The sequence below is a fragment of the Mus caroli genome, unplaced genomic scaffold, assembly GCF_978045245.1.
Source record: "Mus caroli unplaced genomic scaffold, Mus_caroli_1 scaffold_16, whole genome shotgun sequence".
NCBI classification, from domain to species: Eukaryota; Metazoa; Chordata; class Mammalia; order Rodentia; family Muridae; genus Mus; species Mus caroli.
In genome coordinates, this window is record NW_028227271.1 from 37,184,054 (window position 1) to 37,196,839 (window position 12,786).

Genomic DNA, 12,786 nt, shown 5'->3' on the forward strand with positions numbered 1-12,786 from the left:
ACTATAGGCCAGTGATTAGTTCAGACTCCTAGTGATAACCCTTGGTTACATACACATAGCTTTCTTCAGGGAACTTTTGCCCCCGAAGAAAGGCTGTTTGGGCAGAGAAATGCACACCAGCTCTTTGGATAATGAATCTACAGATACTTTCCAAACACCTACTGTGTGCTAGGCTCTGTGATAGGTTGAAGGAAGCAGCATTGCATAGAGTCGCTCCCCTCACTAACATAACCAACGGTGATGTATACATGATAGCTGTAACCAAGGTGATCAGCACTACAGTGATGTCACTTATTCATTTTGTTTACTCAGCACAGCTCTAGCTTTGTCCTGGGTGCTGAGGACACAGTAGAGGGAAGCAAACAGATGCACTCGACTTCAGGAGTAGAAAGAAAGAATGTGGTGGGGGTACAGAGTGGGGCCAACTTCTTCCAGGAGGTGGTAAAGCTGTGGAAACCACGATGGGAGAGCAAGAATGGACCCACAATAAGGAAGGAGGGTAGGGGACCGAAGTACATGGAGCAGCCGGAATGCAAGGCAAAGTTGGTGCCATGCAGTGCCTGGGGTGCAGGAGCATGTGTGCAAATCAGAGTGGGGCTGACGAGGCAGAGGCTGGCTGGCTGCTGATGCTTATAGAGTGCATCGGCCAAGAGTAGACCCGAATGCCTCACTCACTGAGAGATGTTAGCGGGAGATGCTCGGGGAAGATCTGAGCTTGGAGTAAATCACAGTGAGTCCCCTGTGCCAAGCCTTTGTTTATCATCATTCCTGTGGCATGTGAGTTTTCTGTCTGAGGCTTGTCTTTCTCCTCTGCAAGTGGCATTCTTACTACCCCCAAGGGTAAGTTTAGTCTCTAGTTACTCAGTCTGTCTACTGAGGGCTACCAGCCCAAGGACACTTGAGATGAGCCTAGTAAAGATCTCAGACGACCTTATCTTCTGCATGGAGATGGACATATTATTTCATAGATCAGTGAGATGACTAGAGTGCCTATCTGCCTCTGAACATGGATTAGAACTCAGATCTGTTGGATTTAGCATTTTCCCCTAGATGGTCTTTGGAGGGAGAATTCTTGATGGAAGAAACTAGCTAAAAGGTACTCACTCAAGAACCATCTCGGAAGGCAACCAAGAGGTGCCCAGGAGCTGGTGAAATGGCTTAGCCAGTAAAAATCTGATGACCTGAATTCCACCCCTTAGAATCCATGTGTAAAAGACAGCATGCAGTTCTAATCTTATAACTCTTATAATGAGATGGATGGAAGAGAGAGGATCGCTCTGAAGCCATGGACCAGCCAACCCAAGGTGTGTAGTGCAACAGAAATGGCAAGAGACATCTTCCTCAACCAGGCAGAAGGAGCTGGGCACATAGTAGGTGTCAGTAAGCCCCTATCAGCAGAAATGATGAGTTCAATCTATATCCTCAAGTGAACTTTGAACTCTTAAGGGCAGGGTTACCTTCTTGCCACTCCCCTGTTTTATGGTATGAGTAAACTCACAGGTTTTTGAGATCTCTACAGCTAATATTTATGGAGGGTTCCCTGCAGCACATGAATATACACCAGCTCACATATTGTCTAACAAATTACAAAGTGAGCCTGCTGATTTTCCTCAGAATGGTGAGGAACTGGGGCCCTTAGAGAGTCTTAAGTGATCTGCCAATTGGTCTGTAGAAGGTCACCTAGGGAGTCAGGGGATGGGATCAAGTTCTTCTCTGCCCCAAGCTTTAGGACAAATGTTTTATATAATAATAATAATAATAATAATAATAATAACAATTATTAGTGTGTGTATATGTATATATATGTGTGTCAGTGTATCTGTGTGAATGCCATGTGTGTTCATATGCTCATACATACGGAAAGAAGGTATCAGATCCCCTGCAGCTAGAATCATAGAGGGGTCATGATCTGCTGGACACAGATTCTAGGAACCAAACTCTGGTCCTCTGGAAGAGAAGTGAGTGCCCATTACTACAGAGCCACTTTTCCAGCACCTTCTCTAAAGCTTTTAAGCAATTAACTCATTTGCTTTTGAGAAAAACCCACAGGAAGGACTTCTCCTGGGGCCTCTGGTGGCCAAATAGAACAAGACCTGGTGAACCTTGGACTCAGAATACAAATTGTAAATCTATCCACATCCCTGTGGAAGCAACAGGCATGCAGGCAAGCCCAATAGCGGGCAAAGCTTAGCCTCACAAGATCTGGGAGCAGGGCCCTGGGTGCACTGAGAGGATGGGAAGAATCTCCTGGTGACCCAAAGGGAGGAGCAGCCCCGTGTGCACTTTAAGGTGACATAGAATTTCCCAGAAGAACCTTGCTTGGGAGGAACATTGTCTTAGAGCCTTAGGATCCCTTTTTTGCACCCATGCTTTTCTTGGGATTCTGTCCTTTCTGTCCCTACAGGATCCCTGCCCTCTTCTAAGAGAGCCCTGGCTGTCACAACACAAGTAGTCAATGCACCTACCCCAAAGTAGACAGATGTATCTGTGCAGACACAGTACCCCGGGACCCTGTAGTATCCTTAAGAAGGAAGAAAGGAGAAAAATAAACCATCAAGTAAGGAGAAGGCTGACTAGGAAGGACTGTGAAAGGAAAAGAGAAATAACAATAAAAGCTCCTTGGTCCTTCCAAATTGACATGGTTCACATAAAACTCCTTTTACAATGTGCTTCTGGCACTGAATTCTGCAGATGCCACAGTGTTAACAGGATGACAAGAAGAGAGTGGCGTGCCCAAGATGCCTCCCAAACCGCATGCACAGCACACGCTCAGTCAGAGCTGGCCTACCCAGCTCCATGTCTGCAGGCCTGCCTGTCTGTCTCTGCTCAGTCTGAGACCTTCTCCAGTCCCTGCTCAGGAATCGTTAGCAGAAGTACAGCCCAGAAGAACTCCTTGGATTTTCTTCCCCACCAGAATCACCTTGACAGTCATAGTACACTGATGCCCCAGCGTTGTCTCCAGAGAGCCATTCATAGGCTGCTGGAGGGGATACAGGGCATCAAGGCTCTTCTAGATAGTTCTGAAGGCAGCAACCATCAACACAGAGGCGCTGATCACACTTGGACTCTGGATTCTTCTAGACAGGCATGAGTCGGCCTGTAGTGCTTGTGATTCTTAAGAGGGTAGGAACAATGGATTGAGAACACTGGATGGAGGACAGGGTCAGAACAGAGCCTCAGGTCATCTTTCTGCTTTAACATTCTTTATGCCTAGTATGAAGTACCTCAAAGTGTCCTACACAGAGCTACCAGACATGGCTTTGGGGCATATCTTTCTTTCCTCCCTCAGGGCAAAATGCTGTTAACTGATGATTTGAAATTCATCTTAGCCCTTGAGAGTTTGTTAAAGTACCTGAAAACAGAGAAAAAGAAAGGCATGGCTTGCTAGCAATGTCCCTAAGAGTCCCATACTTCTGGACAAAGGGAACAATATGGGTAAGCAGGGTAAAAGTATTTTTTGATCCCTGCAGTCAAACTTACAGGAATGCGAAAGTTGATTGAAATTGAGAAGAAAAGTCTATCACTGTAGGGAAGCCCACAAATGCTTGTACCAGCACTGTGGGAAAGCCTGCATATGCGTTTGTACCAGTGCCATGGGAAAGCCTGCATGTGCTGTTTACAGGTGAGCAGTGGCTAAGGGTGAGACAGTATGGTCCAGCGCTCTAGATGGACCCAGAAACTAAGTGATCCTTGGGGCTTCACACAATAGAATCACTCCATTTTTAAAAAGGTACTCACTAGGAACATGGGATCAAAAAATAGGACCTTGCCTGGGTAGAGAGGACCCTATAGGGCACTGGGTACAGTGATATAGGAGACATGCTAGTCTCTTTTCTCAGGGCATGAGTGTCGAGAGGACACAGGGAAGTGGGGAGATCTCATATGACACCCTTACCAGTGCCAGGGCTGGGCAATGGGGACTGTCGTTCTATCAGAACTCTCATCCTCATTTTAGAATGGGTGGCAGTGGCCCTTCATCAACCTGATGAGTGGCACTAGTGTTATTTCCATACCCAGTGGAAGAAACCAAGACTCAGAGAGCTGAAGCAACATGTTGGTCTAAGTGCACACCAGTCCTGTCTGACTCTGGTGTCCCTCTACAGTGCTTGTCATTGCTAGCTGCACCATACATACCCTCATCCACCCATGTTCATTTATTTATTCTCCCAACTTGCCACCATACCTACACACTACGTCTCTACCAGGTACCTTGTTCCTTAAGAGGCAAAGCATGAGCCACTGCAGGATTGCATCACAACAGGGATGATCCTTAATTCCAAAGGGCCCCGGAAGAGGAGAGAATGGCTGGATCCAGAAGTCCAGAAAGGGGAAATCACCTGAGTGCCCACAGGTGTGAGAACAGACTTGGGCAATGCTCAGGGAACAGTAGTGAGTGGTGTGGGTGGGGAAAACCTGGCTGAAGCCTTTGGGTGACTGTGCTTAGATGCTCCACCAGAGGTCAGTGTCGAGGCAGAAATGGTAGATCACACCCTAACGTCTGGGGATGCTGAGGAGTCTCTGGGCCTAGAAGCAGCTGCTGAAAAGAGAGGCTCTGTGGGAGACAGGAGATAGGGTAGGTCTGGGCCCAGGCAGTGGCTTGCACCACAGGAAAGTAGGGGTCCCACTGTTTTGCTGCCATATTTCTGGTCCAAAGGACCATGCCAGGAAAGGTGCCACCTTTTCAGTGTCTCCTGGGAACTTCTGGACACCAGGACCCCTAGACTACTGTATGGGAGGATCTTAGCTCTCAGCCTTGCAGACCTGGGCCAGGCATGTGTGGGAGACCCTTTCACTTTACAACACAGCATTGGATTCCCGCCTCCCCCAGGCTTTGTTCAAGAGGATTTTCAGGGAGTGAAATTGCCCCGAGTTTTCAATCTAGCTGGCTAGAGGGTAAGAACAAGGGCCTTGGAAGACTGCAGTTTTCTACCCATCAATTTTACTGCATTTGGGGAGTCACTGGCTGGACAAGGCAATTTTGTGTGGAGAGGATAAAAGGGGCAGGAGTTGAGGATCTTTCCAAGCGATAAGCACTAATTTAATCATTCCTCCAATGTACAAAGAGGCAAGACAGGGTAGATAGGACTGTGATCCTAGCTCCTGAGAGGCAGAGACAGAAGGATCACGAGTTCTGGGCTACCAGTACGCCATCTCAAAGGGAAAGGACAGTGTACTTAGAGCCTCTGCTAACCTCCAGGTACAATGGTACATGATCGGTACCAGCTCTAGGCCCTTCCTCCTAAGGAGACGAGAGTGTGAAAAAGACCAAGGGCTGGGGTTATAGCAGCCACAGCCTGGCTACACCCATCTCAGGGTTTCAATGTAGGGTAAAAATGGTTTCAGTACTTTCAGAGAATTTTAATAAAACCACAATGAGGCAGGGTACATGAGTTTAATCTTAGCCCTTGGGAGGCAGAGGCAGGTGGATGTCTGAGATGGAGGCCAGCCTGGGCTACAGAGTGGTACCAGGTCAGCCAGGGCTACACAGAGAAACTCTACTTTGAAAAATCCAAAATAATAATACTAATATTATAATAATCCACTGTCATTCTTCATATTTCTTTCTATGCCTACCTATAATGTACATTACATAACATATAACATATACTATATTATGTATAATTACATATTTTATAATGAATATATATATAACTCATGATATAATTAAATTATATGTGCTTGCATTAACTTATATTGTGCTTACAAGTTTATATATGTAATTTAACATATATAAACTTGAAATATAATGATTGTGAGACAAATATTCAAATGAGAATTTGAATCTCCTAAGGTTGGAACAATGACACTGTCCCCTCCATGACCAGCCTTCATCATCACCTGTACTTTTTTGACCTTGTTACTTTTTTTGTTGTCTAGACACATGTACACAAACACACACACACACACACACACACACACACACGTACACACATGCACACACAGAAATGTAGGAAGTCGTAGGCACCCAATGTTTTCACAGAGATTCTTAATGTGTCTGTGAAATGGGAGAGAGTTCTAGAAACTGCAACCTACATACAATTAGGATGGCAACACAACGAGTTGCTGTTTTATCATTTCTTCATATGAATCCTCAGAGCATGCTCAAATGGCACGGGACACCTTGAAGAGCATTTTAATGGCTTCTTTGAATACTGCCTATAATTTATTTATTTTATATATTTATTTTTTTTGCTTTTCTAAGACAGGGTCTCAAGGTACCCCAGGCTAGCCTCAAACTCACTATGTAGCCAAGAATGATATTAAATACCTGATTCTCAGGCCTCTACCTCCCATGGGCTATTATTACAAGCATGTGCCACCATGCCCTGTTTACAATCTGGCTTTCAATAGACGGTTCTATCTTGGTGATAACCGCAGAGGAAAGGCAGAATGCCAAGTTCTCTCTTATGTCATGAGTGAAATGAACCATAGGAAGTCAGACCTGCTCGAGGCCTCTAGTATGGAGCTGAATCCCAACTCTCAGGCATTGCTCCTTCAGATCATACTCAGGATTCCTCACTCAGTAGCAGAGGGAGTGTGAGGCAAAGTGAAGGGAGAGAGAGGCGAAAGAGCACAAAATGTTTCCGGGAAGAGGAGGGATTTCCACGGCATCTTAAATGGGGAGAATAACTGACCAATCGGTTATTCAATTCAGGGAGGGTGTCTAAGCTGGAGACAATCCTAGATGAGGTGGGGTGAGATTCAGGCAGCCATTGGTGAGAAAAGATAGACCTGGGGTCTAAGGATGTGGTGATGGCAGGCAGGGGCCATGGTCCATGGAGAAGACAAGGTCCCTTCCCTGTAGCAGTCAAGCTATGGTAACTGTAATGGTAGATGTACCTTGGGAAGTGATCACAAATAGAGAAACTGAGATGTTTGAACTGTTGCTCATCTTCCTCTACTTGTACAAAGGTGTGTACGTGTACGTGTGTGTGTGTGTGTGTGTGTAACACATATATATGGATGTAGATTTCAGTGAGAAAGGCAGGAACTGGAAGACTTGATGACTCCAGCTCGCAAATCATACTGTACCCACAACCAAAAGAACCCTCCTCCAATCTACAAGAAACTTGAGCTCTAGTCTCACTCATACCCAGTACAGCTTATATTAAAACAAGGCTCTGTGAAGAGGGCTTCTCCATCCATTGTGGCTAATAAACCATTGCCTGGTCTGTGGATTGGGCTGACTCTTAGCCCTGGGCTGCTTAGCCTCACCTTTTCCTGACAGCTGTCCAATTCAACCTGGTGTACAGGAACAGTGAACCATCATGTCTACTTCCCAGTTAGGGACATCGAGGCTGAGGCTAGCACAGGGCCTGGAAAAGCTGAGTTCCTGACTCTTGATTTGATACCAAGTCTGGAAGTCACTGCTTGTTGTCTGGGCTACCTAGCAACTGCATCAGGCCCTCTTCTAACATTCTCTGGTCCTCTCCATCAGGCATCTCTACTTTAGATAGGTCATTGGTCACTCCTTCCTGTTAATCCTTCACACATACAATCTAACTAGCCATCATCAGCCCTGATCTAGTCTTAGGAGTCACAATAATGCCTGTTCTGAGCACCTACAGTGTTTTAGCACAGTTGTTGACAGACCAGTAGGGGACAGGTCAGATCAAGGAAGAACCTAGCATAAGCCAGGCCAGTCATGTACAAAGGCCTGGGGTTGAAGAGCCCAGGTAGCTTGAGAGTTGAGAGATGAGAGATGTAATGGTTTTGTAGGAGTAAGAGGCATGGGAAAGTGTGACCCCTTCCATCCGACAAGGGTAAGATTTATGGAGACATCTGTAGCCCAGCTTGCGGGATGTGAGGAAGACTTCTTGGAGGTGACCCTTGTAGGTGCCCTGAAATAGACAAGGCTGGCATGGAAGAAGAGACAGCAATTCAAGGAGGCTACAATTTTGCTTAAATGCAAGGTTGAAGTTTAGCTTTTTCTAAATATTCCTCTATCCTGCCAGCCTGCTTAGACCTCTCTAGTCCTGGGGAGGTTCCCAGCCTATTTTCCTTCTCTTTATTCATAGGTCAGAGTCAGTGTCCCTGGAGGAGTCCTCAGAGTCTGGATTCTGCCCTCCCTACCCCCTGTCCCCCAGCAGATTTGCAATGGTGGTAGAAATTTCGCCTGGACTTGCCTCCAGATCTCAGACTGGTGGGCGGGCCAAGATCAAATCACATCCCTGGAGTGCTCGTTATCCTCTTTCAGAGGCCCAGTTTCTCCTTCTTCTGCCTCTCCTCCCCCTCTAGCCTCCCTTTCCTTTCAGTGGGAAGGAGTAGAAGGAAGAGGAGGAAGTGGAGAAGAACGTAGAGAAGGGGGCAGGGAGGGAAGGGGGAGGGGGCTGAGGAATCAGGATGTCAGCGCTAGAGCAGAGAATACCTTATCTCATGCATTGTTTTAAAAACCACCACCATCATCACTATCATCTCTACTCTTTCTATCGTCACCACCATGTGTGTCACAGTCATCATAAATACCATCATCACCACCATTTCTATCATCACCATTCTTTCATTCCCACTACTGTCAGTAGCAACAGCAGCAGCAACAGCAGCAGCAGTAGTACCACCCTCATCATCCTCTCCCTTAACAGTAGCAGCATCACCTCGCCCATCTTCCTTTCTCTTTCACAGTCTCCTAGGATGCTCACCAACCTCCCTCTCAAGGCTGGAGTCCTGGCTAACAGGCTTTAGAAGATACCCTGCACTGAACATAGGCGAGCAGATGCCTCACCGCCGTGCTCTGCACACACATAGTACTGAGTCCAGTTCCCCTAGTGCCTGCACTCCTGGGTTGGAGGCCTGACTGAATCCTGGCCTCCACTAGCTTGGGATCTAGCATTGCTGCTGGGATGGAGAATGGGCTTGCTTCTGCAGGCCTCGTGTGTTCTCTCTCTACCCTTCCCCTCCAGGGGCTCCCCATCCCCAAAATCTCATGTAAATGGTTAAAGGAACACTTGTCCTTTTAAATGGTGCATCAGGGACACTTTCCCCTCAAGATATTTGCCTTGTAAGCCTGGCTCAGAACCCTCCAAAATGCCCTCGTCTTACTGAATCCAATACCTTTGTGTCCATTTGCCAGCCACAGATGGAATTTTCTAGTAGCTATATCAAAAGGAATCAGAAGCAGGTGAAATGGACGTCAATCATATGTCTTGTTAAACCCAAAACATAGTCTAAGCATATCCCGTCAATGGGAGTTAGGGTAGGAATGAAAGAGTCTACTGCCCTGGACTCTCTCCACTGACACCTGTAGTCCAAGGCACCACTCAGTGTGGCCGAGGGATTGGCTGCAGCGCAGAGGCCCAGTGGCCCATGCTGGAAGAAACTGCAATGGGCAATGAGCATCTGGATCACAGCACACTCTTGTCTTCTCAGCAGACAGTGTTCAAATGTGTTGGTCAACATGGAGTGGTAAAGCTGTGTGTTAGAACGGAGTGGGCCTCTTATTCTCCTGCGGCTGCCGAGTGAGGCATCTATGGTTTGCTGACAATAAGAACTCATATGCCAAAGCCTAACGCTAAGACCTCATAGTCACTCCCCCCCCCCTTCCCAACCCTAAGTGACTTCTATGGCTATGGTAGTCTGGCTGTGGCTTTAACTCCTCTGTTCTCAGTGGAGTCACACTGGGGGCATAGCCTTGAAGTCCCTGAGAGATGGTGGGGAGGGGGGCACTACAGCAGCCTTGAGAGTTGATTCCTGCAGTAGGTGGTAGTTCCCCATTCAGCTGGCATAGACAGAACTGTCACTAAACCCTGTGGCGTGTGGTGTGTGGTATGTGGATTCCCCAAAGGACCAGAGGGCTGCCCACAGGTGGAGCTCACGTCGTTCAGGAATAGTATGGGGCAGCCCTCCTATTTGCCTACCCTAGACAAATGCTATGGCGAGTGGGGCAGACTAACTCTCAGCAGCTTTCCTGTAGCATCCTGGTAGGGCTAAGCCAGACAGGGGCTTAAGTCACTGCAGACTCTGATCTGGGGGTGGGGTGGGTAGAGCTGCTGACTCACAGCTGCGAAATGGCTAGGTACATGGAGACTGTCTGTGGGGTCATGCTTGCTTTTTCAATTAAAGGGAGGATTTCATCATGTGTCCAGGACTGGGATTCTGTAAGGGGTTCTTGGAATAGAAAATGAGTTGGCATTCCCTATCCAAACAATGAGTCGCCCTGCCCCCAGCTTTCTCTCCACCCCCTCACATACATACAGTTGTGTGAACAGCTCCCCCTACTCCCCACACACATGGATAGAGAGAGAAGATCCAGCCAGTGGCAGACCCTGCATCCTAGCCTATTTATCCTGGAAGACATTGGCTGGTCCCTCTCTTGTCTCTCATTTTAACACATGGGTGGATGTCTCCAACCTGCAAGTGTTTTTAGGGTCCAGCCTACATGATTCCTGTTTCTATACAAGGATTTAGAGTAGCAGAAAGCTGCCACTTAAGTTCAAATGTCATTAGCTGTGTGGCCTTGGGTAATTTACCTAACCTCTCTGAGCATCAGTGAATGTTGGTTGTTCTCAGGCAAGGATTCTATCTCTGCATAGACATGACACATGGGTGGGTATTACCATGTCCTTGGGATGGCTCACATACTCTCCCCTTTCACTTAGCAGGTGGGCCCTCACCACTTGTCCAAGAAAAAGAAAAGAGATAAAACAAACTGTTCTTCACACAGAGCGTCAACCACAACACTGTCATAGGTACCAGGCTTTGCATCTGAGCCCAGAATCTGCCTCTCTCCCCCACTTTGAACAGCCCCCTCCCCAGCTGGCCTCCTGCTTTTTGCCAACAGCCCATTTAGCTACATGCACACCAGACAGCGTCTCCCCTCCCAGCCTACTTCCTCAAAGTCTTCTTGGCAGTGCTCACTTCCCACATACTTTTCCTTCCGTATGGCCAATGCACGTCATTCTTTCCATGGGGGCCCCCTGCCCCTTGCTGGATTTGAACTCTCTGTCTTTATTAGTTCTGGAGGATGCCATGTGTGGAATTCGGTTACAAAGCCGGGCTCTGACTTCTGGGCACAGCCCAGCTCTGTACCATCAGAGGTACTGTGTCAGTGGATAGGGGGTTTCGAGGGCATCCTGGAAAACAAGATGCTGGGAGACTCCTAAGAGTACAGGGTGGGCAGTCTGGGAGCTTCTGGGGACACACTCCTTACTGATGCTGCTAGGTCCCTCTGGACTCCAGGTCTCTTTACTGAGATCCCCTAAAAAGCCCTGACTCTGTCCCCCACCACCCCTCAGTCCTGGCTGTTCCAGCAGCAGGCTCAAGTGCAAGACTCTGGCTCCAGTGCAAGACTCGCCGTGAATTTCCCCTCTTGTGCCCTCACTCTGATGCTGGCTCCCCTGTCACCAATTCTCCATTTGTACCCTGACCTCCCAGGCCCAGCCACCTGCAGGCTTGTACCCAGTCACAACCAGTCCCAAGGCAGAGGAGGGCCTGCTTGCTTAACTTTCTGGACTTAGGGAACATTGGGAGGGCTGAGTGCTGAAAGTGTGCCACAAGAGATGCCAGTGTGACCCAGGCCACTTGCTCATTCCGACCCTGGGCCAATCATTTGCTTCTGGTCATCCTTTGAGAATAGAGCTGGTAATCTTTCTTGTTGTAGGGTTAGATGCTATCATGAACAAGCATGGTGCACAGGCTGGAGGACTTAGGTACAAATTGCACACGTTCATTGTCTCCACATAACACCTCAAGGTGCCTGTTACCCAGCCCCAGACATATCTAGTTCTGAGCTTCAGTGGAAATGGACTGAGCTCCTGTGCTCACAGGCAGATTGCTGTACCATGACTCCAAGTCTCCTGGAATACGCATGTTAGCACCCCCAAAGAAGTTCTTGGTATAACTCAGTGTCAGTGTCAGCCTTGTGACTCCCACGGTCTTTGGCCCTCATGTGGCAACCTCAGACTCAGCAGCTGCCCAGCAGCTCACCCTGCTGCCGGAAGCTGCCTCCCTTCTGTTCAGCTGCCCACATCACTCACTGCCCCTAGCAACTTGCCCTCTTGCCCAGCCACCCCCGGCTTTGCTCCAGCAGGCTTCCCTGCTTTGCCACGTGTTTCCTTCCCTGTCTCTGGAAGGTGCAAACTGATGTCCCTCTCTCCAGGACCCAGATGCCTTCTGGAAATGGCAGGACAGGAACAGACCATGGAGGGTCACAAGGTGCTCATGGTGGTAAACCCAAACCTTGCTTGCTTGGTGGAGATTTGCTAAAAGTCGGCATGCTCCTTCACATCTTGTCCTGGGGTTTCTCAGCACCTCTCTTTGGGGGAGCTCAGATGCTCTGAGTCCTGGAGTTTTTAAACTCGTAGGCTCTGGATGTTCTTAGCAACCCCTCATTTTATGCTGCTTTGAATGCGTGAGTGACCCACCCAAGATCACAGGGCCAGTCCAGGGTGCAGATCCCCAGGCCCTTATTTTGTTGTGTATTGTCTGTGAATAGAGGAACAGGGTGTCTCTCTCGAAGGATGCGCCTTCTGCCCCACTCTGCCACCTTCTTCCAACTCAAGAATCTCTCTTCTCCCACTGTTCATTATTCCAACCCACCTTGTCTTGACCCCCCAGTCCCTCGGGCCTCAGAACCACGCAGGAAGGGATCAGGTCCCCTCACTGATCCCTTCTAAGCAGGACTCACCGTGGCCAGGATGTTGCCCACCCTCAGGATTGCCACGGCTGCCAGCGTCCAGGGCAGGAGCCACCTCATGCCTGGAAGTCAGCGTCACAGGAGATACGGCTCAGCCCAGAGGATGCGGATGCCTCTCCAGGGAGCTGGGCCAGGACTGGGCTGGCCCATCAGAG

The 12,786-nt window shown here is 48.4% G+C and overlaps 1 protein-coding gene across 1 annotated transcript in view; it reads right to left on the minus strand.

Moving 5' to 3' along the window:
- The window catches only part of Ccn4 (cellular communication network factor 4), a 31,624-nt gene extending 18,838 nt beyond the window's left edge, over positions 1 to 12,786 (minus strand). The window contains exon 1 of the mRNA XM_021183151.2: positions 12,623 to 12,786. Coding sequence (XP_021038810.1) covers positions 12,623 to 12,691 — 69 coding nt within the window. The 5' untranslated portion in view covers positions 12,692 to 12,786. The remainder of the gene's footprint in view (positions 1 to 12,622) is intronic.